Source organism: Juglans microcarpa x Juglans regia, chromosome 7D, assembly GCF_004785595.1.
Source record: "Juglans microcarpa x Juglans regia isolate MS1-56 chromosome 7D, Jm3101_v1.0, whole genome shotgun sequence".
NCBI lineage: Eukaryota > Viridiplantae > Streptophyta > Magnoliopsida > Fagales > Juglandaceae > Juglans > Juglans microcarpa x Juglans regia.
The window spans coordinates 12,582,076-12,607,026 of NC_054606.1; the positions used below are offsets into that span (position 1 = coordinate 12,582,076).

The 24,951-nt window shown below is 34.3% G+C and overlaps 1 protein-coding gene across 1 annotated transcript; it reads right to left on the reverse strand.

Annotated features, from left to right (window-relative positions):
* Window positions 1-1,067: 1,067 nt before the first annotated feature.
* LOC121238772 (protein ENHANCED DISEASE RESISTANCE 2-like) lies at window positions 1,068-19,821 on the reverse strand. Its single transcript, XM_041135795.1, is given in 22 exon segments — window positions 1,068-1,339; window positions 3,044-3,145; window positions 3,339-3,379; window positions 3,382-3,433; window positions 11,143-11,286; window positions 11,374-11,424; window positions 12,245-12,346; window positions 12,821-12,996; window positions 13,100-13,163; window positions 14,046-14,356; window positions 14,450-14,596; window positions 14,951-15,022; window positions 15,116-15,180; window positions 15,278-15,373; window positions 15,521-15,618; window positions 15,689-15,735; window positions 15,809-15,939; window positions 16,219-16,280; window positions 16,357-16,422; window positions 16,522-16,575; window positions 16,679-16,753; window positions 19,394-19,821. Coding segments are annotated over 22 exon segments (2,202 nt in total). The 5' UTR covers window positions 19,547-19,821; the 3' UTR covers window positions 1,068-1,246.
* Window positions 19,822-24,951: the final 5,130 nt, after the last annotated feature.

Consider the following 24,951-nt stretch of genomic DNA (forward strand, 5'->3'; position numbering starts at 1 on the left):
TGCTCAAAGAAAAGAACATGTGAAGCCATGAGAGAAAAAATCATGTCTAAGATCACATGTGGGCAGAACCACACTTATTCGAGTTGTAGCTACATGTATGCCTATGTATTGGATGACCTCTTTCTTCCTTGCAACTTACAAACGAATTCGTATATAGCTGGATTGATGCAAAGTTAAAAGACTTTTGGTAGGATTTTAAAGGGATCAAGATACACTTCAATCCAAAGCACTGGTGGAAGACTCGAATTGATCAGAAGCTTATATGACATCAATAAGGCCCTAATTGCTAAATTTGGAGGAACATTTTGCGTAACAAGGATAAATAATTCAATGATCAATCTGCATCGGAGATCCTAAACATTCTTCTATGAAAACTGGAGACCGAAGACACATTGATTTGGACCTCAAGTGCCGATGGTAGTAGATAGATACATTATAAAATCTGTGCATTGGAAGGGTCAAGAGCGTAGATTCATGCAACAAAGGAGTGCAATCCGGATTGAATGGAAAAGAACTTGGAAATTAAAAATACAGGATAGATTTACGTTAAAGTCTTTGGAGGATTGCATGGGGAAAGTAAACAATGGACCACTTGTTTATCAAATGCCAACATGCGAGAGTGATACGGAGAGGCTCATCAAAATTCACATTGATGATACGGATCATGTCTATAAAACAATTTTTTTAAGTAGGAATTTTCACTCCGTGTCACGTCTTCATAACTCTTCGAGAAACAGAGTGAATATTACAGTTAGAGCCAACTTCGAGAAACACCGAAATCTGCATCGGCGTAGGGGACACACGCGCCTGCTGCAGTACGACCACAACGTTCAAATCTAGATCAATCTAAAATATCTGAGGGTGGGGAATGTCCTAATACGTAGCTTGTAGTAGAATAGTCTCTGGAAATTTTATGGTCAGATCTAGAATATTATAAATAGAATACTATATCATACGTGTAACTCATTAGTATAAAAATACATATATAAAAAGTAGCATATACACACACTCACTCTCAGACGCCACATACATATATATACACACATACATATATATATATATATATGTCAATTAATGATATATACACCAAAAATAACCAGCTGTCAATCTCAGTTTGATCTGGTAAAAGAAATGAGTCCTGCAAGTTTATAGAGCATAAGCATCTTGAACTTCCAATTTCAGCGTTTATGTTTTAGCTCTTTGTCCCCAACATCTGGGTGGTTTTTAAGGAAGTATTGGGAGGTTATCATGGTTTCACCAATACTGCTTTGGAGGCATCAAGATGGTTAAGACGGCAGGTTCCAAGGAGATACTCTGGTAGCTCTTCTGGCGTATTCGCCTATACATGACAGATTGACATTTAGCATTAGAATTAAGAAATATGATTGTCAGGAAGGTGATATTAAAAGAAGCATAATCAATAAGAGTAATGCTAAACAAGCATAATTGATAAAAAAGCAAACTTTTGTTTCCAATTTTTTCACTATCGTAAGTGGCACGGCTCAAGTTCCACATTTATGGTTACACCCTAATAGAAGGCCTAAGCCACATGGACTATACTCTAAAATGATTAGATAATGATACAATTGGAGTTCTATTGAAACCATTATAAAGAGCAAGAACTTTTCATTCCCAAGCAATGTATGATCTCTCATACACTGCCTACTCTTACCACTTATCATATTGGGTTATCACATTATTGATGTAGAAAAGAGAATTGAGTTTCTTCACAGTTCACACTGAGTCATGACACAAAAAAGTAATTCTGCATAATTCAATTTCAGTGGCATATATATTTCTGGTTCACAAGATCTGAACCGTAGAAATAATCAGCTTTCAGTATCTACAAATGAAAACCGCCAAATAACAATTTAGTTCCTATAAGTTTATGCGTACTTAAGATTACTCCCCTGTAATTTCAATACTGTAATTTCCTACTATATTTGTAGTCCCTCCCATCCATCGTTACATGTCACTGAGGCTTGATGTGACCAAAAACAGCCACTCAATAGGTGACATATTGGTGATCCAGAAGTTCCAAGAAAATAAATAAAAACTCAAAAGAAAAAAAATAAAAGAAAAAAATCATAAAAAAAGAACATAGATAGGAAGGAAGAGTCAAGAACAGTACTCAGAGGAAGACAAATACAGAGACGAGTACCATGAGGGTAGATCTGGATAGTGGAGTACCCAACAATAAGGGAATGATCTTGTCTCCACAATTTTTATTTTTTTTTTTATTTTTATTTTTTTTTTTTGGGGGGGGGGGGGGGGGGGGGGGGGGGTGGGTGGGGTGGTTTGATCTGAGGGTTGAATTAAAAAATATTGAAGAATTCATAGAATTCACTTTTGAGTTTGAATAGTGTGGACATCAAGAAGCTTCAGTGCTTGCCATATAGCCCAAACCAAGACACAAGACCAGAGATTTAAAACGGACCAACAGCCGGAGTCTACAAATTCAAGGCAGGTAACTTCCAGCCCCGTTAAAACTCTCCACTACTTCATTCTAAACAACATCCACGCACCTCTTGGACAGGGTCACAGGAACACAAATATTCTAAAAGTAAAGAATATTTTACTAGAAGGAAAAAAATAACTCAGAAACATAAAGAGGACTCGATCTACTGGGGTGAACTTCCCACTAAAACTGTTCTCATCCGTACACCATGCACTGTTCATTGTGCATTTTGCAATTGCCACCAGCTCTGTAACCAAGGCTATCAGTTTGCTAAAATGGAATGCAATCTGAAATGAATTTGTTTTGGGTGACTATGTCCATCTCATGTGCAGTGTTCCTTTCTAAAAGCAAAACAAAATAATAACCTTCAATAGGACATCATTTCAGGTGTCATATAGAGTCCCGAGTGAAATTAAATGCAGCGGCATTGATCGAGGTAACAGATGGATTTCATGTTGAATGGAATCTGGAATTACTGGGTTGAATATTCTCAAGTTGAAAAACCAGGACTCAATTGACAGTAAACAAAAAACATGAAGGTATAAAAATTATAGTTCGGCCAATGAAAGAAATTAGTAGTTTTACCTGTACCAAAAATGCCATCTCAATAACCAGATTGTTAAGGTACCCGAGAACAAGACTGACCACACCCCTTGCAACTGTTGAGGACCCAATATCGATCCCAAGCTGAAATGATTGTTTATTCCAGATTAGCAGATGTTATAAGACCCGATCCTGAATTATAGTATTTCTTCTGTCTCACTACAGTGATCTGGGGGCATGAACATCTCTCTCTCTCTCTCTCACACACTCATGCAGACGCACACACAGAAGAGGACAAGGTACATATATAAAGGAACAACACTTCTTGAAAACTTACCTCCAAATAGTTATTCCCGTGGAAATAGTTAATTTCAAGGCTTGACCAATCAGGCATGCTTTCTTTCCCACACTTTGCTTAACTATCCATGAACCCTGAGAAAATAAATGTTAACACTCCTAACCCATGCACCATACATTTACGATAGAGAAATAATATTTGCAGTCCTAGGGCGTGCAGGCATCGCGCACTCATTTTGACAAAAGTGGGTAAGTCTGGGATCTACATGAAAAAATCATTTTTTTAATGGCGGATCCCACTTTTTTTCAAACGAAGTGCGTGAAGCTTGCATACCTTAAGACTGTATTTAGCATTACTCTAATATATAAATATATATATATATATAAGGTTCGTGCGTAGTATAGACGATTAGGTCACTTCATGCCAACAAAATCAGAAGAATGCTGGAAAATACAAAAGTTAACAACTTCTACAGATCCCTGTTCAGATGAGTGAACCCATAAACATTAATAACTATCATGTGTACAAACATCTGAATGCATGAGATCAAAATGGCAGAATCTGAGTCCCAGATCATAATGGGCAACATATAGTGCTGAAAGCACACATCACAGTAGACATATCCAGGAACTGCGAGGGTCTCTGTATTCAAATAAGCAATACGCTGGACTTAGAAGATATGAAGATGTATGCACATAGAATGGTAGAGAACTTTGTTTAACTTGGTTGTGCACAAAGGATGAGAGATCAATACAATATCAAAATTACTTTCATAACATCTGCAAATATAAGTTAAATGCAACGTTGAGCAATGCACACTTCTAGGCCAATGGTGTTGAACTTAAGAATCACTTGCTTTAGTTTTTTCTAACCTAACAAGAAAGTCAAACTTTATTAATGATCAAAAAAGGTATTGCCCGAGTACTCAGGGCACATACATGAGGAACACCTGATAAGAAAAAGAAAAAAGAGCAAAGAAATCCTGAGAAACAGGAAAACCAAAATGAACAATCGTCTAATGGTAAAGGGTTTTGAAAACAAAATTCTCAAGATCCACCACCATTTCACCATCTTCAAAGTTTCGGTCATTTTCTCTTCAGATACAACATAACATGAATCATCTTCCACAACAAACAACTTGATGCAGGAGGATCCGGGCATGATGATGCTCGGCTGACAGATTAAGGATTAATACCACAGGGCTACCTTAAGAACGCAGATCAGCGCAAAACCGGTGGAAAAAGAAAAAGATTACTTGGTTGGGCGAGAAAAGGGGGTTCGGAGAGGAAGGGTTGATATTTCTTAGTCGGGCGAGGAAAGTGGGTGACATCAGTGTTTTGGACATAACTTTGGCTACGGGTATCAGAATCGTGCATATGACCCCAATTTGGAAAGTTCTTTTCAGCGTGCACGTCATGGTCACCAAGCCGTGCCTGGTGAGCCCCATTTAGACCCAAAAATCAGCTGTTTTCCCTTCTGAATTGCCACTTTAAGCTAATTTTTCATTTTTGGTCATTTTTTTTATGATCATGTTTATTTTTAGGAATGATTTTATTCCGGATTTTTAGGCTAGATTTTAGTGATACTTATCTCATTCAGTACTTTACTAATTGGCCTTAATTACAATTTTAATTTTTTCATTAGCTATTTAGGCCCAACTTGTGGGCTTCAGAAAGGATGATTGATAATCAATTTATTTTTTGAAAGAAAACCTAATCTCAGAGTTTACCCCAGATTTTTCTCTCTATTTGCATTTCTTCTCAATCTCAATCTCTAGCTTCTGTTGTTTAGCCAGGTGTCAGAATAATTCTTATTCTACATCCGGAGTCACAATTAAGCCTCCCTCTCCAACACCACACTGCAAGGCGTAATCCAATCTAGGATGAAGAAGACAAAAATACAATTCTAAAGAGCACTAGCCACCTCACTATGCAATAAAAAAACAATTTAGCATTTCCTTGCTCCTCAAACACATGCAACACCAATCCATCACAATAATATTTATTTTTCTTAAATTATTTAATGCGAAGATCTTTCCTAAAGCAATAGTCAAATAAAATAAAAAAACAATCATAGACAAGCCTTGTTCTGCAAAATATTCTTCCATGAAAATAGGTTACTTTCATGGGGAGATTACACCTAATAACGATTTTACTTCAAACACAACACTTTTTAAGGGGCTGAACAAAGCTTGTCCTTAGGGCCTATTCTCAGTCAGAGAGAATTCAAGCGATGAAAAACTTGTAAGAAACTCCACCTTGCAGTCTTGTGCCACTTTGATAAAACCCACATCCCACTAAGGAGAATCACTCAAAAACTGTTAATGGTGAGCAACATAATCTTCCTTAAAACGAGCAATGTTAAATTACTTCGAGAGAGCTGCCTTAAGAACTTGATCCCCACACCAGACGTCTTGTCAAAAACACTATCTTTGATCCATCTCCCACTACGTGCCTAAAGGGTGTGAACTCCCCCGATCTCCTCCCAATACTTTTCTACAGACCTACGACATGCAATCTATTGAGCTCATTAGAACTCCATCCACCCCATTCTCCAAAAGCTCTCTTTTTCCCTTCTTAGCATAATGTCGTAGCCATTTCCAAAGAGAGCTCAATTGAACCACATCAAACTAAAGACCCCCAATTCTTCAACAGAGATTGGAGACCACACCTTAGACGACTTTACCAAATGAAATCTATTCTTCTCCTCACAATACCCACAAAAAACCTCGTTGTAAGTTCTCCAAATAATATTTTTTAACCTACAGGAAGTGGGAAGAGAGAACAAAATAAATAGGCAAGTTCAACAAGGTACTATTAATCAAGGAAATCCTACCACCCTTCAATAAATACCACCGTTTCCATTTGGCCAATCAATGCTCTCCATATTCTAAAGAATCTAATCCCAAATAAAATCTGCTATAAGTCATGGTCAATTAAGCAACCCTACATCATAAAACGCTCTCCAGACTTTCTACAATCTCATTATTACCAATAGGGAGCAATTCAAATTTGGCCAGTTCAACTTTTAGGATAGATATTGCTTCAAACATACAAAAAATATGGAAGATACCAAGGATGGTCAGGTTTGCCTCGTAGAAAACCAACGTATCGTCTGTGAATAACAAGTTAGAAATCAATAAACCATTTACCGTATCAAAGATAATTTTGCTGAAGCACCTCCATCACAAAATCATTTTGGGCTCTCTTGATGGGTCGTAAGTCATTGATATTAACTACCCCTAGCTTCTTAGAATGGAAGCAATAAAGGTTACATTAAGGATTTTAACAAACTTGATCTTAGCATGAAAGTCCTGAAACCATTCCATAATATTCTCCTTCACCACATCGCAACAAGCGTGGAAGAAAGCCTTAGAAAAGCCATCAAGCTCTAGGGGCATGTTTCCGTTCAAAGCTCCTCTCACCTCAAGTATCTTGATTTCCTCAAAACTTTCTCTCTATCCACATTGTGTCAACCTCAACAAGGGAATCAAAAGAAAGATCATCCAACTTGGGCATATACCTAAACTATTCGCCATACAAATTTTCATAGAATTGCTTAAGATAGTCATCAATCTCAGTTGGTTAGAATAAACTCTACTGTTCACGGACAAGGAGTCGATAGAATTGTTCTTCTGATTAAAATTGGCTAAAATTGATTAAGATTGTCAGGTTGGAAGAGGCTATACCTATCAAAAGGAGGAAGATTAACCCTTATTAAAAGCACCTTTTCCAATCTTCCCACTTATTATCTTTCTTTATTCCCATTACCAATTGATGTGGCAAATCAGTTTGAGAAGTTGTTTAGAGCACTTTTGTGGGGTGGTATGGGAGAGGAGAATAAATTTCATCTTGTGAGTTGGCATAGGGTGTGCTGTCTGATTGAGTGTGGAGGATTGGGGGTGCGAAATTTGAAGAATTTTAATAAGGCACTGTTAGGGAAGTGGTTGTAGAGGTATCAAATGGAAGAGGATTCGTTGTGGAGAGAGGTTATTGATTGAAAGTATGGATGTGATTGGGGGGGATTGTGCTATAAGAAGGGTAGGGGATCTTATGGTGTGTGCTTATGGAAATATATTATGAAGGGGTGGGACAGTTTTGTAAAACATATTAAGTTTGTGGTTGGAGAGGGTGAAAGAATTCGTTTTTGGTTCGATGAATGGTGTGGTGAGAGAGCTCTTCATTCTGTTTTCCCAGTTGCTTTCAGATTGGTTGGAAATCAATAGGCTACTGTTTCAGAGGTATTGAGTCGTGCTAATGGGACTGTGCATTAGAATGTTATTTTTACTAGAAATGTTCAGGATTGGGAACTTGATGAGATTGCAGATTTTTTCAGTTTCTTGTATTCTGTGACTCTAGGAGGAAATGAGAGGGATCGAATGCTGTGGAAACACACGAGGAGCAAAACGTTTTCAACTAAATCTTATTATAAGGTGTTATCTATTCAGCAGCAATTCTCTTTTCCATGGAAGAGTCTTTGGAGGGTTTTTGTGCCATCAAAAGTTGCCTTTTTAACTTGTACAGCCGCACTCGGGGAGAATTTGACAGGTGAGAATTTGAGGAAACGTAGCATGATTGTTATGGAGTGGTGCTTCATGTGTAAGAAAATTAGTGGATCGATTTCTTACATTGTGAGGTGGCTAGGGAGTTATGGGTTGGTGTTCTTAGTAGAGCTGGGTTGAGTTGGGTTATGCCAATGAGAGTAGTGGATCTACTAGCATGTTGGAATAGGCAACATAGTAGCTCTCAATTGGCAGCGGCATGGAGGATGATTCATTTGTGCAAAATGTGGTGTTTATGGATGGAAAGGAATGAGAGGTGCTTCGACAACAAGGAGCAAAATGTAGAGGATATCTGGAAATTGCTTGTGTCTTCTTTGCTGCAGTGGTTTTCGGCTATTGTCCTTGGGAGGGAATGCTCATGAGTTTTTGTTTTCTTTTCAGGTTTCTAGAATGTAATTAGGTGTTTCTTTTGTATGCTCCATGTGTACATGAGCTTCGCCTAGTTTCATTCAATAAAGTTTCTTACTTATCAAAAAAAAAAAAAAACTTTGTGTACTTGTCACTTTCTCTCAGCCTCAATTTCTCCCCTGCATATTTTTACACTTTCCACAAAGCCTCTATCTTTAACTGCATATTTTTATATTTAAAAAATCTTTTCACTGACGATAATATATTTGCATCAAGGAGACTAGGAATATAGTCCAAATAAAGCCTTGGAAACTAAGCTTCCCAATCTGAGGATATGAGAAATCCATCGATATGGGGACATGAGGGGGTATCTCAAATATTAGAACAAGTGAAGCTCCCACCAACTACATGAAGATCAGTGAGATTTTGTTCAAAAATTAAATTTGAGAATTCAATCATAGCGGAACAAGAATGTGCTTCAATAGACCCATCACCAAGGAATGGATAAGAGTCATTCCATTCTCAAAGAATGTGCTCTACACACCGGCTTGAGAATAGAATTTTTCAAATGGATAACATCGAAATCACCACTGATGCACCGTGGCATATCCCACAGAGTGACCATACTTTCCAAATTTCTCTACAAAAGCCTCATGACATGGTCTGAATTGGGCCATAAATGTCAGAAGCCAATTCAAAATGGATTACAAACATTTTTAGAATAGCAACCTATGACGAACTCCCCCACAAAAGTATTCTTGTTCCACCACCCTTCTATCAACATAAGCAAGATCCCTTTAGAGGCTCCACCAGAATCCAGAAAACACCAATCCACATGTTACAACCCCACAAACACTGTACAATACTACATACCATATACCAGAAGGCATAGTTTCTCATCCTAAGCTGTATCTCTACCCCATTCAATCCTTTAATTTTCCAAAAAAAATATGTTACGCTTCATATAAGACCATTAACACAGCTCCCCTTGGTTTATTGACTAGAATTTTCTAGTTTGGAATCATAATTTATAGAGCATGACAATCGTTTCATCTCGCTATGGCCCTTGATGTTAGATTCAGAATCAAAACCACATAATGATGAAAGCTCTTAACTTTGTTCAAAACCCAATCTGATGTCACTATCCCTCTACCTGAATTCACATGCTCAGTAGGCAGACAAATTTTTGAAGGCTCACAATTAATGAGGTCTTTCAAAATTTGAATTTGTCCCCCATTCGAAACAAAGTCCCAATTCATTGCTGAAGCCTTTCCAACCCCTAAAGAAAAATGCTTCCCCCTAGTCACTAGAGACCTAGGCTCATCAGCAACAATGAAAGCTCCTGAATAGGAACAACATGTAAAACATGTTCTTCTAGACATTCAACACTACCAGGAATGGAGATGCACCAACCTCACAGAGGCCTATGCCATATACTACCATCGCCACCTCCATATTTACCCACACTGCCGGAAGAAAGATCTGTGGGTCATAGAGTAGAAGTGGGATGTGAAAGAAGTCAGACTAGATTTTGCTCCAATAAATAGCCAATGTTGATATTGATCAGGGAATCTTAACACTGTGGCTGAGCCACCAGAACTTCATCAACCGTTGACGAAGGGAATGAGTCTACAGAAATTGGACCCATCTCAAAGTTATAAGCCGTGGATGAGGAAGAAGCCTGGATCTGCAAAACAATCCTTTAAGATTGGATTATGCTGGGCTGGGTATTGCTAATAATACTTCAAATATCAGGACCTTTCCTTTAGCATAAGCCTTGTTAAAAGGGCCTTAGAAGGGATCACTTTACAGGCCCAAAAGAATTGAGCTTTGAACTAAAATAGACCTCCTAGGAGACTTAGGCCTTGGCTAGAACAAATTGTATATGGCCTTATTTTGGCCCAAGTGGCATTCAGCCCATGCCCACTTTAATCTAACAACACAATCACCTCCCCTCTAATATTTAGTAGCTAGCTCCTCATCATACAATGAGTATCGTGCATCTTCCTCTCTGTACTACCTTTCAATACACTATATGCACCAGAAGGAACATTTTTGGCAAAAGAGTTGCCCTGGCCCAACCAAAGCCTCTGCATGGGACTGCTTCTCAACCATAACAATCAATTTTTCAGTATCAACTCCGAGGAATAACCCACCATAACTGATTTTGGGGACTACAAAAAGACCGCTCTATTTCCCTCGCCAATGAAAGACTGGAAAAAAAAAAAAAAAACACATTACAAAGCTCTCTAGCAAATTCATTCCATCTCCCTCTAACTTCTAGAATGATGAGATGTCAATTAGGACGACCACCTCCTTACTCTAAAAGGGCCAAATATAAATCATGAAAATTAGAACATCACAAAGCAATGAAGGTTTTGTTTCCTGATTGAGAAGATCATATTAGTCCGGAAACTTATCAGCTAAGCTTCCAAGGTGACCAACAGCCATCCAAGACTACCTTTTCCCATAAGAACTGTTTGACTGTCAAACTCAAATACACCATAATTGATAACACAAAACAATTCAATAGGAAAATGAAACACAAATCAATTTTTCATATAAATTAGAAGCTGATAATCCAATTTACAAAACGAAAGCCCATGCTATAGTCACTTGAATACCCATTCCTTTTGTGCTTCCTTTTCAAGAGGCTTAGAAACTTGGGCTTTTGATTGATTGAATACAGGGATTGAATGGAGTAGATATTTGGAAGACAAGAAATGCATGAAAATTGAAGATGCTATACCCTGTAAATAATTTTTTTCTAGGTACAATACCCTGTAAATAATAATAACAAGAAACAAGAACTATAGTGGTTAATGTTTCTTGTTATTCTTAGTTGTGAATTCGTCAACAAAAGAAATTGGTAACAAAAATAATCTTCTTAGCACTGTGATTCCATAGTTTCTAATCCCAAGAGAATATACTAACCTTAGATATATACGGTATGAGCTTAAACCTCGAGTTTCTATATGCATCATCCCCCTTGATGAAATTTTCTAGCAGGGGCGCATCTGCCACAGCAGTATTCAGCATATAATACAGAGCAAGGCTATATGTTGTTGAGCCTGGGACCTGATCACAGTATATTACTTGATTATTACTGATTCAGAATAACAGAAAAAAGTAATAATATAGACATAAACAAAAGACTGAATTGACCTGTATGTTTACAATGAAGAAGAACTCCGGCCCACCCTGTGCTGCATATTTCTGCCAACAAAGCTTGTAAAATTTATTTTCAATCACAAAGATAATCATGCAAATGAAGTTAGTGCAATTAATTTAGATGATCATAGCTATGAAATCAATACCAATAACAAATATACATGCAACTAACCTTGGCTGGAACTAGGATCTTTTCACTTGTGTGAATGTTTTTTTTTTTTTTTTTTTTTTTTTTGGGGGGGGGGGGGGGGGGGGGGGGGGGGGGGGGGGGGGGGGGGGGGGGGGGGGGGGGGTGGCAACCTTTGTAAGTACATTATCACAGCAATACTATAATCTCTCTCTATATTTGTGCACATTTATGTAGAAGAAAAACAGACAAATGTTAAATTAATTCCATAAAAAGTTATACGCCATGACTATGTACAAAAGTTTGATATCTATACAATCATTTCAAAAGATGATTTTTCTACTTTCCCACAGTAAGTTGTAATTCTTGTTTCTTAAAGCGTTGTAGTCTTCAAAACTGCATGTCTAAATTTAACACTGGGATTTATATAGTATTTGGATTTTTGGGTCACATAGTGTTTGTTTCAGACAGACACATGCTAGGGTTTTGATATATAAGACTGAGAGAACTTGGAAAGACTATTGAAAAGCCTACTATTCTGCATACAACCCAAACTTAACTTTTGTTTTGTTTTTTATAGAATTAACCAGCTAAAACTCGAAAGGAGTTATCTTAGAGTAGCCAAAATTAACTTAGGGGCACTTTATACAAAAAGCTAGTAAGAGTTCAAAATTTTTTTGAAAACTTTTTGGGGGGCCAAGCAATTAGGTAGTTCTGCCCCTGCAAGTAACTATCAACCTGAACAATGTTCCCAGGACGGCCTGCAAGATCATCTTCTCGCTTGTCAGATTTTAGCCAATCTGCAGCAACCATTTGCATTAAGGTGTCTTTTGCCTTGACCTAGAAAATAAGCAACAAGCGAATAGAACTATCAATTAAAATTCACCAATCAACACTATAATTCTAACTGTGAAATGAAGCTTTGGTAATGTTTAGGAATGACATCACTAACTTTAATTTAGTACACTGGATTAAAAACTGTAGCAACTACAATCCATGGTATTGATGTCTCTATTATTGTTTCTGAGAATTATGAACTGAACACTTTCTTTGCTGGGAAAAGTATAGAAAAACACCATATGTATGGTCGGTACTTAAAAAACATGCTACAAAGAAACAAATGGAATAATCCATAATCATAAATCAGGCATTCTCACAGATAACATGCCAATTAGAAATCAAGAACTGCAATTCTATGCTGATTGAAAGCCAATTTTAGGATCTTTCATTGGTGAGCATGATGAACATCTTACTGATACAAGTAAGAGTTTTTTAGACCCTTAGTTTGGGTTCATTATTATTTGTTGCGCATACCTTCTTATGGTCATCCAGGTAACTAGGTCCACGAATTAGGAAAGTTGAAGGATCTGCTGCTATCCAGCTGCAAGCCAATGCACAAGATGGGTCTTTTGGAAGAGTTGTTCTGTAGCAGCATGAGATACAGTCTTCCCTTGCCATCTCTTGCAAGTCCATATAGCCCCTCTTGTGAACTGCAGAGCATCATCTCTGGCCACAATCAAATCATAAAGGAAGAAAACATAGAACTACTTGAGTCAGAATAAGTGATGTGTACAGATATCAAATATTAATCACCTGCAAGATCATGCAATCTTTTCACAAGACCAGCAGCAGTTGATAATTTTGTTTGACGTACATCCTGTAATCTCAATGCCTCAGTAACTAAGTGAGAAAGCCAAAATCAGTGTGTGCAAAGTTTAACATCATCTCTTAAAACCAAACACTGAAAACAAATGTACAACAATTAATACCAAAACTGAAAGGCGTAAAACGGTGACAATTCTGCATAGTGAGTTATGTGCACCACAAGAAATAGGGCTAAGGTAAGTGGTGAAGAATTGATATCTTTATCCTAGCATGCATTACAGCTGACAAATGTTATATGATGGTACAGTGGTCAAAGTGCACATGATTAAGATCCAGAAAATACTCAAACCAGGATAAACAGCCCAGCCATATGCATAGTTATATGGTCAATTCAGAGTTATATGCATAAAAAACATAGTCATAGCAGCAAAAAACCACTTAATTATGAGTAATCTACAGCACAGACTATCTTCTGCAAACACTTGAACGTACAGAGAAGTTAAGGACAATGATCACAATCATCCAAAGTTTAGACTTTAGACAAACGGATATCTGAGAAAGGCCTCTGTGACTTTTTTTCCCATCATCTCACCAATGACTCAGTCATGATTTCAGAGCATGAGCCAAATACTAGTTATACAGAGACACACATACAGATTCCCCAGGAAGATAAGTTCATAGCAGAAGGGAGTTTTCTCCCAACTCTAGATACCCTTAAATTACAATTTTAAATCCCTAAGTGAAAGAGAAGGTCTCTTTCTGAGTTTTTTCAACCAGTTGATCGTGACTTAAGCACATCATTGGAACCAATATGATTCAAATGCCAGTTAAACTAGAAGATGTCATCATGCCATAACAGAAAAGCCTTTACTCTAGACTCCCTTTACTAGTTACATTACATCTGCAATGAGAACAATCTTCAAACATATTGTACCTGGGAGTATATATCTGGACCAAAATCAGAAGTCTGGCTATTTTCACATTGATCGCATTCGGATGGTTCTGGGACATCAAAAAATTCATCAGCAGCATCATTCAAGCCAACAAGGCTTCCATGTTCCGAAGGTGTTTTCTCCATTTCCTCAGCAATATTTTCCTTGGTCTTCCCATCCCCTGTCAGTACTCTGAAATCAACCGTGCTAGCCCCTTCAATCTGATTCAATCTAGTGTTTCTAGTCAACTCTCCTGAAGAGAAATCGGGAGATGTATAATTTCCTAGTTTTCCTCTAAACATCTCTCGTAATGCTGCATGTGAAAAGCAATAAAATGGATAAAAAAAAAATCAACAACTGATAAAAGAAAAAAAAAAAAAAAACCCCATCTAGAGTGGAAAGCTACCAGCAACTCTCCCAAGCATACGGATGGTAATAGATCGTGCTGAAGAGTGTCGTAGATAAGATTTCCAGAATTTCCAATCAATAGCAAGCATGTGCTTTACAACTGATTGTTTCCCTTCATTCACAGGCAATATAACATACCCTCCACCTGTAAGAGGCAGAAGCATTCATCCCCCAATTGCTTCCATTGGTAACAGTAAAAATAGGATTCCAAAACCAGCAATGTAAAGGTACAATATTATAAAACGATGCATGTCATAAAATTATGAGTTGAATGATGATGATAATAACTAAATCACAGTGAAGAAAGTTCCATACCAGGTTACTGAATACATGCTTACATATTGACTACATATGATGCAATAAAATCCATGAGGTGGAAAAAACTTGAAGGATGACGGTAATAACTAAATCACAGTATAAGAAAATTCCATTGCATGTCACGTATAGAAAATCCATGAGGTCTAGACATTTGTTTTATCAAATTTTAAGCATACATTACTTTTAAGGCAGCCACGGACATAGCCTCTCTGAGGTGGACACTTCTTGTGAAACACAGAATGATAAAGAATAACTGTGAAAGGAAAAACCAAAGGAAGTTACATTTCTGATACAGATAGATCAGTTGATAAAACAATATTTACATATTTATCCAAAACATTACTACCATATGTTCCATCCTCCTCCCTTCTCCAATAACGTCGCAATAATAAATCTCTTCGCTTCATCCCCCTGCATAGGAGGATATGTCAATGACAGATACTACACCCCCACCCTGGAAAAAAATAGAAAAAGAAAAAGAAAACAATAGTCTTAAATTTGATCTAACCAAGGTAACCAATCACTATATAATTGCTTGTGAATAATATCGGTATGACCATCAAGGTGCTCAATCACACTGCCCTTGTAGAAACAGAAGTCCCATCTGCAAGAAAATTTGTAGAGTTCAATGTTTAGTAACTAACAAGATATTTCGATATGTCTTCAATTTATCATTGCAATAAAATGATGGACAATAAGAACTTCAAAATACGAAGCTACAATATAAGGAGACCATGGGTATCCCACTTACTCTGATCTTGCGGAACCAAGAGACATAAGTGTCCGGAAAATGTCTTCCGAAGTTACATCCACCACACCCACAGCCATTATTGCTGGATGATCATCCCACTGCCAGAGAAGGGAACATGTGTAACAAATAAAATGCAAACAATAACTGGTGAATAGAAAATCCACCAACCTTCATACAAGAATCCCGATCTTTAGCTTCTTTAAATAGCCGTAGACCTGCATATATACCATAATCTCGTACATGCAACTTCAGCTAACTACAATGACATATTGTGAATTTCATTCTTACCATTCTGACAACCAAATATCGTCCAAGATGAAGGAGCAATAACATCCGAAGTCACAGGATCCATTCTCGAGGAAGAATGAAGAGCCCAGTCAATAGGACTACAATGATTTATCCTGCTAGAACCACTTAATCTGTGCATTAAAAATTTCCAAGTACCAAAAATAAATTATTTGATAAGCAATAGAATTATAAAGTAACAAAAAGTAATTATTAAGGGAAATGAACATAAAGATGTCAGATGAAAACCGCAGATAAATTAATCAAGGTAGTGTAACTATAGCCCGTATTTAGCACCAAGCCATATCCAATAAACTTTAACAAAATTATCTCCATTGTAAATAGGCATGCAAAACTTCCAGATTATATGGATTTTTTCAAACAAGAATACTCATATAATATAGTTATTATACCTAAAGGATGGCCATCTGCTTTGCAAGCAACCAACAAGATTATCCACCACTGCAGGACCACCCTGGATATATACCTAAGCATTAGCCTCTTAAGCATAATAGTTGTGCAGAATATTTGAAAATTGAGCACCTTATAACCTTTAAAGCTGCTTCCTGAAAAGAATGAATCCATCGTGCTGCTTCTTCAGGACTGCTTGCTCCCAACTACAATATTTAAATCAAAACTTTAAGCACAAATATTACAGATAAATACCACAGTTTTTGAAAATTTAGTTAACGTACGTTTTTTTGGTAAATACAGACCTTAAGTTGATCATTGTGATTGGAAGTATTATAAAGTGTGAATATGAAGAGTACCTGCACATCACGGATAGTACCATTACAAACCATACCCTTACCACATGATCATGTGAGAAAATAAACTAGAAGATAAATTGCCACCAATGCAAAACATTCATACTTTTCTATGAATGCTCTCCCTCCCATTGTCCATTACTCGAATGCAGGAATCTATAATAGCACTTCTAACAGGATCCTGAAATAAATAAATAAGTAAATCAAGCCTTTTACTTTTAGCACTTCTACCAGATAATGATTTAAAATATGTCAAACAAATAAACAGCAAAGATACACACATGGTACCATTCCCATTCCAAAAGTGGGCAAGCCAAAATATAACCACCAGATCCCAATTCATTTGGGCAAAACTTCATGGACTAAATAAACAAAGACTCTTATTGATCATAGTGCCAGGCAGCAAGATGAACACCAAATAACGACACAGTAGAACAAAACAAATTAGATTTTTATATTAGACAAAAGACATGAAAGGGAGGGTATAAAGCCACTAGATTTGTAAAATTAGAATTTAAACAGAAAATGAAAACATCAATAAACTAGCATGCACAGGCGATGCTCTTGTATATGTCCCGTATACTTGAGTTTTTGCCTATTCTTATGATCAATAAAATTTTGTTTGCCGATGAAAAAAAAAATGCAAACAAAAGCATCTTTAATAACTTTAAAAGGATGCTAATGAGAAAGATAATAGAGGGCAAGATCCAGCAATAGAAGTAGTGGAAGTACATTCTATAATGCTTTTTTGGGTAATAAGGTAATAAGTATCATTTCTTGAGGGGAAGGTTTCTTCCTCTTCTTTCTATTTTGTTTAGTAGACAAATTTTCAAGGTTATTTCAATATAGAAAATTAAAGGAAAAAAGTCCTTCAACCTTAGATACTTGAAAGCACACAAATACGGAGCACTCTTAATGAAACACCAGTCTTCCTAAATTCCCTCAGATGGGCAAGAGAAGTGGAATTATAGTATAAAAAAGAGTTTAAACTTGAGAAAATGCCTGTTCCATTATAAATACTTTACATGATGCCCTTAAAAATTATTTAATATTTTTTTTATGTATTACATGCAAGAAACAAAAGTATTTACTAAAATAATACAGAATATATTACTTTTAAAAACCCACGCTAGACTTATTTTGATTTAAAATACTAGATTTTTAAGTCAAACGAATAGACATTATTGGTCATTCATTGACAACATTTTTAGTTTTATCAAAACCAGGTAAGATTTGTGGGTTAGTCCAACACCTTTTCCTTCTTGAAGCAGCTTTCCCAAAATCAAAATTAAAAAGAAGCAATAAGAAGAGGAGATATAACCAAAAGGAAGAGCTTTAGTCAAATGAAACTTTTGTGGACAAATTTTAATTTTTTGCAAAGAAAACAAATATGGCTTTTGTCTTGAAGGTTTAACAAATGCAGATTATAATGTTACTTATCTATCCGTTTATTATTCTATGTAAACAAATGACTGCTTCTTGACAATGATATACTGCTGTATTTGTTTCCTATGGTGGCTTTCTCTCATGAATTTGTATGGGTTTGACCACTGTCATGAGAATTCGTACCATGGAGGGAAAAATGCATATTCTATTAGTCAGGTCCACCAAGTTAAAAAAAGGCACATCAAACCAAGTTAACCAACGGTTTTAGGTTTAGGAAATTCCGTTTATTTTGAGATGATCAAAAAGAAAAAAAAATATTATCTATCATGGACTGAGGAAGTAATAAAAACAGCTCCAAATTCCAAAGGCCTGAATATCATCATCAACCTACAAGGAGTAATGTCCAATTGTGAAAAAAATGGAAATGAGATCTAATAAAATGATTTAAAAGTGGGGCAAATATGAAACCAGCATTCTAATTGTTACTACTTCAAACAATCTCAAAGCATGCCCATTGGGCTCACATGATGCAACAAAAAAGGTTTGCACCATACGAAATATATATCCAAATCACCATTCATGTAAAATGTTTTTCATTAAAATTTCAGTCGAAGTAGGATCTAGCTTAATTCACATCAAGTCAAGTGTAAACAAAAAGTCCATGAATCAATACTATACATGTAACTATTTAAGGCCATCATTGGATGGGATTGAAGTTTGGAATCTCCCCAAATTTATCAAATGAAAGAAAAAGAATCCAGAAAACTCTTCCTTTTATTTTTATTTTGCATATAAAAGAAATTGTGTCTGTATGATATACGGAGAAGTTAATAAAGAACTCAATTTTTTTTATCGGTATATATATTATCGATATTAATAAGGAAATAGGTGTAGCCCAAGTGCACGGGATGTATACAATAGAAAACACCTAGTCAAGAGCGAGAAATAGATACAAGGAAATTGCAAAAGCTAAGTCCATTGAAGTCTATAGCAGCTGCTCATAAAAATAAAGTATAGCCAATATTAATCAAGAATTCAAATTATTAACTTATCCATAATCTATTAACCATATCAGCATTGGTAAAACAAAACGCAAGAATGGAAGGGGAATGCTAAATCAACTTCTCAAACACAGAAATATCCATGAAAAGATTCACTCAAAGTATCCAACCATTTAAATAGAAATCTCTTACTCATCTCATATCCTACCATCCAATCTACGTTACTCGTCATCGACCAACAATCAGAATAATAATATAACAACCCATCGCCTCAGCTCACCAAATAAAAAACATAATGCACTGTTTTGACATGTATATTTTTTTTTTTTTTTTTAAGAAGAACAACCCGTTTAGCAACATTAACATCAAATCCAACGGCATGAGAATTGGATTAAAAAAGAGAACAAAAGAAGGAGAAAGGAATGTGCATGGACCTCGTTACTTGAAGTGGGAACCGATTTAAAGCATTTGAGATGGTGATCATCGAGAACGAAGTAGCGCTTACGGGAGTACTGAAGCCCAAACCGATATGAGCGTATGAGATGGAGCCACCCCTCCATTCTTCCCTCACTTTGCGACGTACCCATCTCAGAGAATCCCAATCCTCAAGAGGCCCACTTCTTCGATTCCCAGATTATTTTCTTTCTTCTTTTCTCTCCCCTTTTTTTCTTTCTTAGAAATTAAAATTCATGCAAAAATGATTTCCAATGATGTATAATTCAAAAAATGGAGAAGGGTAAAGATGGTGAACCTCTGATCCCAGCTATGGGATTCAGAGAATCACGGGGGTTTCACAGGGAATGGCCCCTCTTTGGAATTGCAGGTAAAACTCTCGCTCTCTCCCTTCCCTCCCTCTCTGTTTCTCTCTGGGAAAGCAACTGAATGCATGTATAAGACAAAGATTGCCAGGCAAAAGAGACAATGCCAAATGACTCTGTTGCCCTTGACGTGTAGAAAATTGGATCTAATATATTTTATTATAAAATATTTATTTTTTTGCTTGGTCACCTGTATCTTCCGTCCGACCATGACCTAAGGCCAAATGGATAGTGGGTTTGCATTATGAAAAAAAGCTGCTTTGCCCACTAATTATTATAGTTCTACTCGTTCGTTTGGGAAAAAAAAAAAGAAATTATTTTTGATTTTTACTTAATAATTAAGAAAGTGATTTTAAATATATTGATATATTTTTTATTTTTAAAAAATATTTAAATATGAATAAAAAATTATAAAAGTAACTAGTGGTAATAGTAAGTGGTGCTACTTAGGTGGCAAAGACGCAGAGTAACACCGCTCTTGTATTATTTATTCTTGTCTCATTTCAATATTTAAATAATATTTAAATATAAAATTTTTTAAAAATTTTCTTATATTTTTTCATATAATTATTAAAATTTTTTTAAACTTATATTTAAAACATAAATAAAAAAATTATTTTTTTCAAATTCTATAATAAAAATAATATTAAAAAATAGTATTGCTATTCAACTCCATGAGTTTTCCCTCTCAAACTTACTACTAGTGTAAATTGTATTTTTTTCAAGTATTTTTTTAAAATAAAAATATATCAAAACAGTAATTGAAATGACAAATTCATGGAGCCAAGTATCATTTTCCTTCCAATAATCGTATTAATTCATGCTTCTTCCTTTTATTACTAACTCTTACGTCTTCCTTCTATTACTAAGGTGTCGAAGTATGTTGGGCTGAAAATGGTCCATAAGTTTACATAAACAATGCATCAACAATCTATGCATTCAATGTAAACGGATGGCTATAGTCCTTGATCATATATATTAAGGTCTCATTTGAAATTTGAACTGAATTAAGATCAATCCATAAATATCAACGCGGTTGGCCTCCATTGCCGCCACCGCCATCATCATTAAAACCATAGTTATTATGATTATTTTTGGTTAAGTATATATCATCAAATGATTACTTATCAGATTTATAAATAACGTCCATATAATATGAAACTTTAGTATTTCTTTAGTGATGAATATATATATATATATAAACTGCATTAATATATTAATTTTGTTGGGTGTTCATTTATCTACCAATTTATGAACAAGTTCGGACCATATGGCTACCTTTATGATTGTAATTTAATAATTGCACCAACTTCTTAGTTCATTGGATACATCAATCTTTGAGGTGGTTCTTACATTATTGATTTTGTGACTGAAATTTTTTATTTTATTTTTAAAAAAATACAAATATTCTTTTAAATTATTACTCGAAGTATCTAACTCTATGCTTTTATTTTTTATTGCCTAATCGAATGTGTCGTTTATTTTCACAACTCTTCTCAACTTAGTTCATCTCATCTAATCATTATAATTTTTTTAAATTTTCTCACAAAATAAAATAAATATTTTAACTTTTTTAAATTTTAAAATAAAAATAATATTAAAAAATATATTCTAATAATTTTTTATTTAATTTTTAATTTTAATATTAAATCATCTCATTTTATCTCTGAAAACAAATTACGCATAAATCTACGGCATAACCTTAAATTGATACGAAACCTATCTCTCGTGCAGAGCCAATACTTTAATTTTTGAGCTTGTAAGGGAGGGGCACTATGGTAAAGTCTTACTTTACACAAGGCTTGTAGTACAGGCTACTGCTTTCTCTAGTGCAGTTGTGATCTCAATATTTAGATTAAAAAACGGTAGTAAAGTATAATTGTTGGTAAATTAAAAAGCGGGATATGTCAATTTGAAAAATTCTTCTCTCATATGTTATTAATCACTATCACACGTCTCATATCCTATAAAAATATCTATAAAAAATATTCTCACATTTTATAAAAAAAAAGTTATAGATATAAAATGTAAATAGTAAATAGTGACAGATACATAGAATTACTCTACCAAATTAAACCGAGACTATCGGTTGTTTGGAAATAAATCTTATTCTAAAATTCTCATATCATCTATTTTTATCTCATCTCATTTTCAAATATAATTTAAATACAAAATTTTCAAATGAATCATTACAATTTTTTAAAACTAATCATTACAACTCTCTCTTCTTCTCAAAATTTAAAAAATACTCAATTGATCAAACTGTCTCACTAATATTTACAAATTATCTTATTACTAGTGATAAAATTTGCATCTCATTTCACTCTCCAAACGAGTCTGTTTATCTAGATCTGAATATTAGTAAAATATTTTGTATATAATAATAAAATAATAGTGAATAATTTATGAATAATAACAAAGTACTTGAAAATATCTAAAATGCAAACAAAACTTGAATGAATCCAACTAGTGACCTTCCATTTGACAATGATAATTACAAATAAGAACTATTTTTTATTTTTTTTGGTAGTGAAAGAAAAATCAAGATTTTCAATAAACGTAAGATTAAAAGGTCTCGAATTTGGTGACAATATTTTCTTTCTATATATATATATATATATATATATATATATATATATATGTCTGTATAATAATTCTATTTGAAACACTTTTACAGATTACATCACACACTAATCAGGTGTCATAACTTGATTTAGAAAATAAATTTTAAAATTTAAATTTTACAAATCAAATTGTATCATGCGGATGATGTATATTGTAAAGTCTTTCAAATTAAATTACTATATATATATATATTATATTTCCATAACATTATATGTATGCGATAATTAACATTGTGTTAATGTTGAAAACAACATATATGTCCACAATGATAACTTGTCAGTGTTATGCGGATTAATACATTGATGTATTTTAATTTTTTTGGAATCATGGTACATTGATGTTTGATCTAAAAATAAAGGTCTATTTTCAATGATTTGGCTTCAACATATGCGGGATGCTTCAACGTATCTTATTATGATTATTGATTAATATAATTTTATAAACATAATTGATGTTATTTTAATCATATAAATACATTCGATAAATATAATAAAGTATTTGACTATTAGTCGCTCGGTTTTGTTCAATAACCATAAGTACATTGCCAAACACGATAAATTTTTATTAAATGATATACAAGCACCTCTAAATTTTTATAACATTAATTTTATATAACTATATTTTAAATTGAGAATATTTTTCTAAAACTATATTACTTTTACAAACTATTTTATGAAAAATATCTCTTATTTAAAATAAGATTATGTAGAGGCTATTACTTCGTTGTAGTTACTTTTCCAATTCCGAAAGCATAATCATGTTTATCTTTCTTTTTTCATCACTCTCGCTGTATCGATTCTTTTCGCTCTCTTGAGTCTGTGACCACTTTGATCAGCAAAGTCTCCCCCTTTTCACAAAAAATCTAATGGTTTCAGTTTAAATTCTAAAACTCCTATCTTCAAACAAGAAATAAGAGATTTATTGCCCGTCAAATTTTGAAGGTCACTTAACAACTATATATAAAGGATGTAAAAAATAATCGAAAAACCGGTTACAAATCGATACTAGTTCTTAAGAATCGAAACCGGTTTGATACCAATTTTCTTATTTTGAAAATTAGTTTGAATCAAACCGGTATATGTATGTGTGTGTGTGTGTATATATATATATATACACACACACACACACAAGAAATGCTACTTTTAATTTCTACACCACACACCAATATATAATTTGTCATTTTATTTCAACAGTACATGACATATTTACACATCAATATGTGTGTGTTTAGATAAAATGATAAAAATGACAAATCACATGTTGTTGTGTGGTGTCGGGAATGATAAGTAGAAATTTTATATATATATATATGTTTTAATTTTTTATGTTATATATAATTTTTTATATTATTTTATATATATATATATTATATGTTAAATACATATCTAATTAATATAATATGAGATTTTAATCTTATTATTTATGTCTATTAATTTTATAACATAAAATTAATTTAACATGAAGTTTTAATCTTAAACATGAACATTAACATATACTAAGTAATTATTAATATAAATTTACTTTCGAGGAGAACGAGCATTAGATTAGGAACTACTATACGTGTAAATAGTAAACTAGAAAAATCAGACTGGATTGGACCGAAATTAAAAAAATCAAAAGTTTCGATTTCAATAATGAATCGGTCCATATTATATATCGGTTTATAAATTCTCAGAATCAGTGTATATCGGTTTGATCTCAAAATTTATCTAAAATTAGACCGAGCTAAACTGATCAATTACACCTCTGGCTATATATACTTTGGATAAGTATGAGACAACTTCTCTTTTCATCATCAACAAATAGAAATAATTTATTACTGTTTGAGATCATAGAGGCTCCGCTTCTTTGGAAGGTTCAAAAATGGAAGAAAAGAGAAACCCATCTCATGCTAGATCGAGGATATGAAGCGAGAGTTATGGTTCTCATAACAACTTTTTATGAATGAGCTCACAATCGATCCCAAAATCGTTTAAAGGGTGCAATTATTAGTAGAAAAAGGTAATTTATAGTAATTTTTTAATTTTGCTAAATTTCCTATATTGATGTTCTTCACTTGCACTCTGATTGTGGAATTACATAATGAGAAAAACTTTAGGTACAACAATATTATATAAAAATAAATTTATAAAATAACGTAATTTGATGTGATATATTAAATTATAAAATAAATTTAATAAATCACATAAAATTATATCAGTTTATGAATTTATTTTTATATAATTTTAGTAATAATTCATTGTTGTAATTTTTTTTTTTTCCATATTTTTATACTTAGATTTGAATTTAGCATGCATGTCAAATCAAAGTCATCTTCCACCATGCCGGCCTTACTTTCGGTTGAAAAAAGATGCGTTTTAGAACGAAACAAATATTAAAGCTACGCATGCATGCATGCATGCATTGAGTTATCAGGCCAACGTCTAACCACTACTGTAGGTTTTATTCAAATGGATGGATCTTGGTAGCTGGGACCACGAGCTTGATCATGATGATCTCGAGATAAGAAACTCCTAATAAATATTGGATGCATGTCCCATGCTTCATTC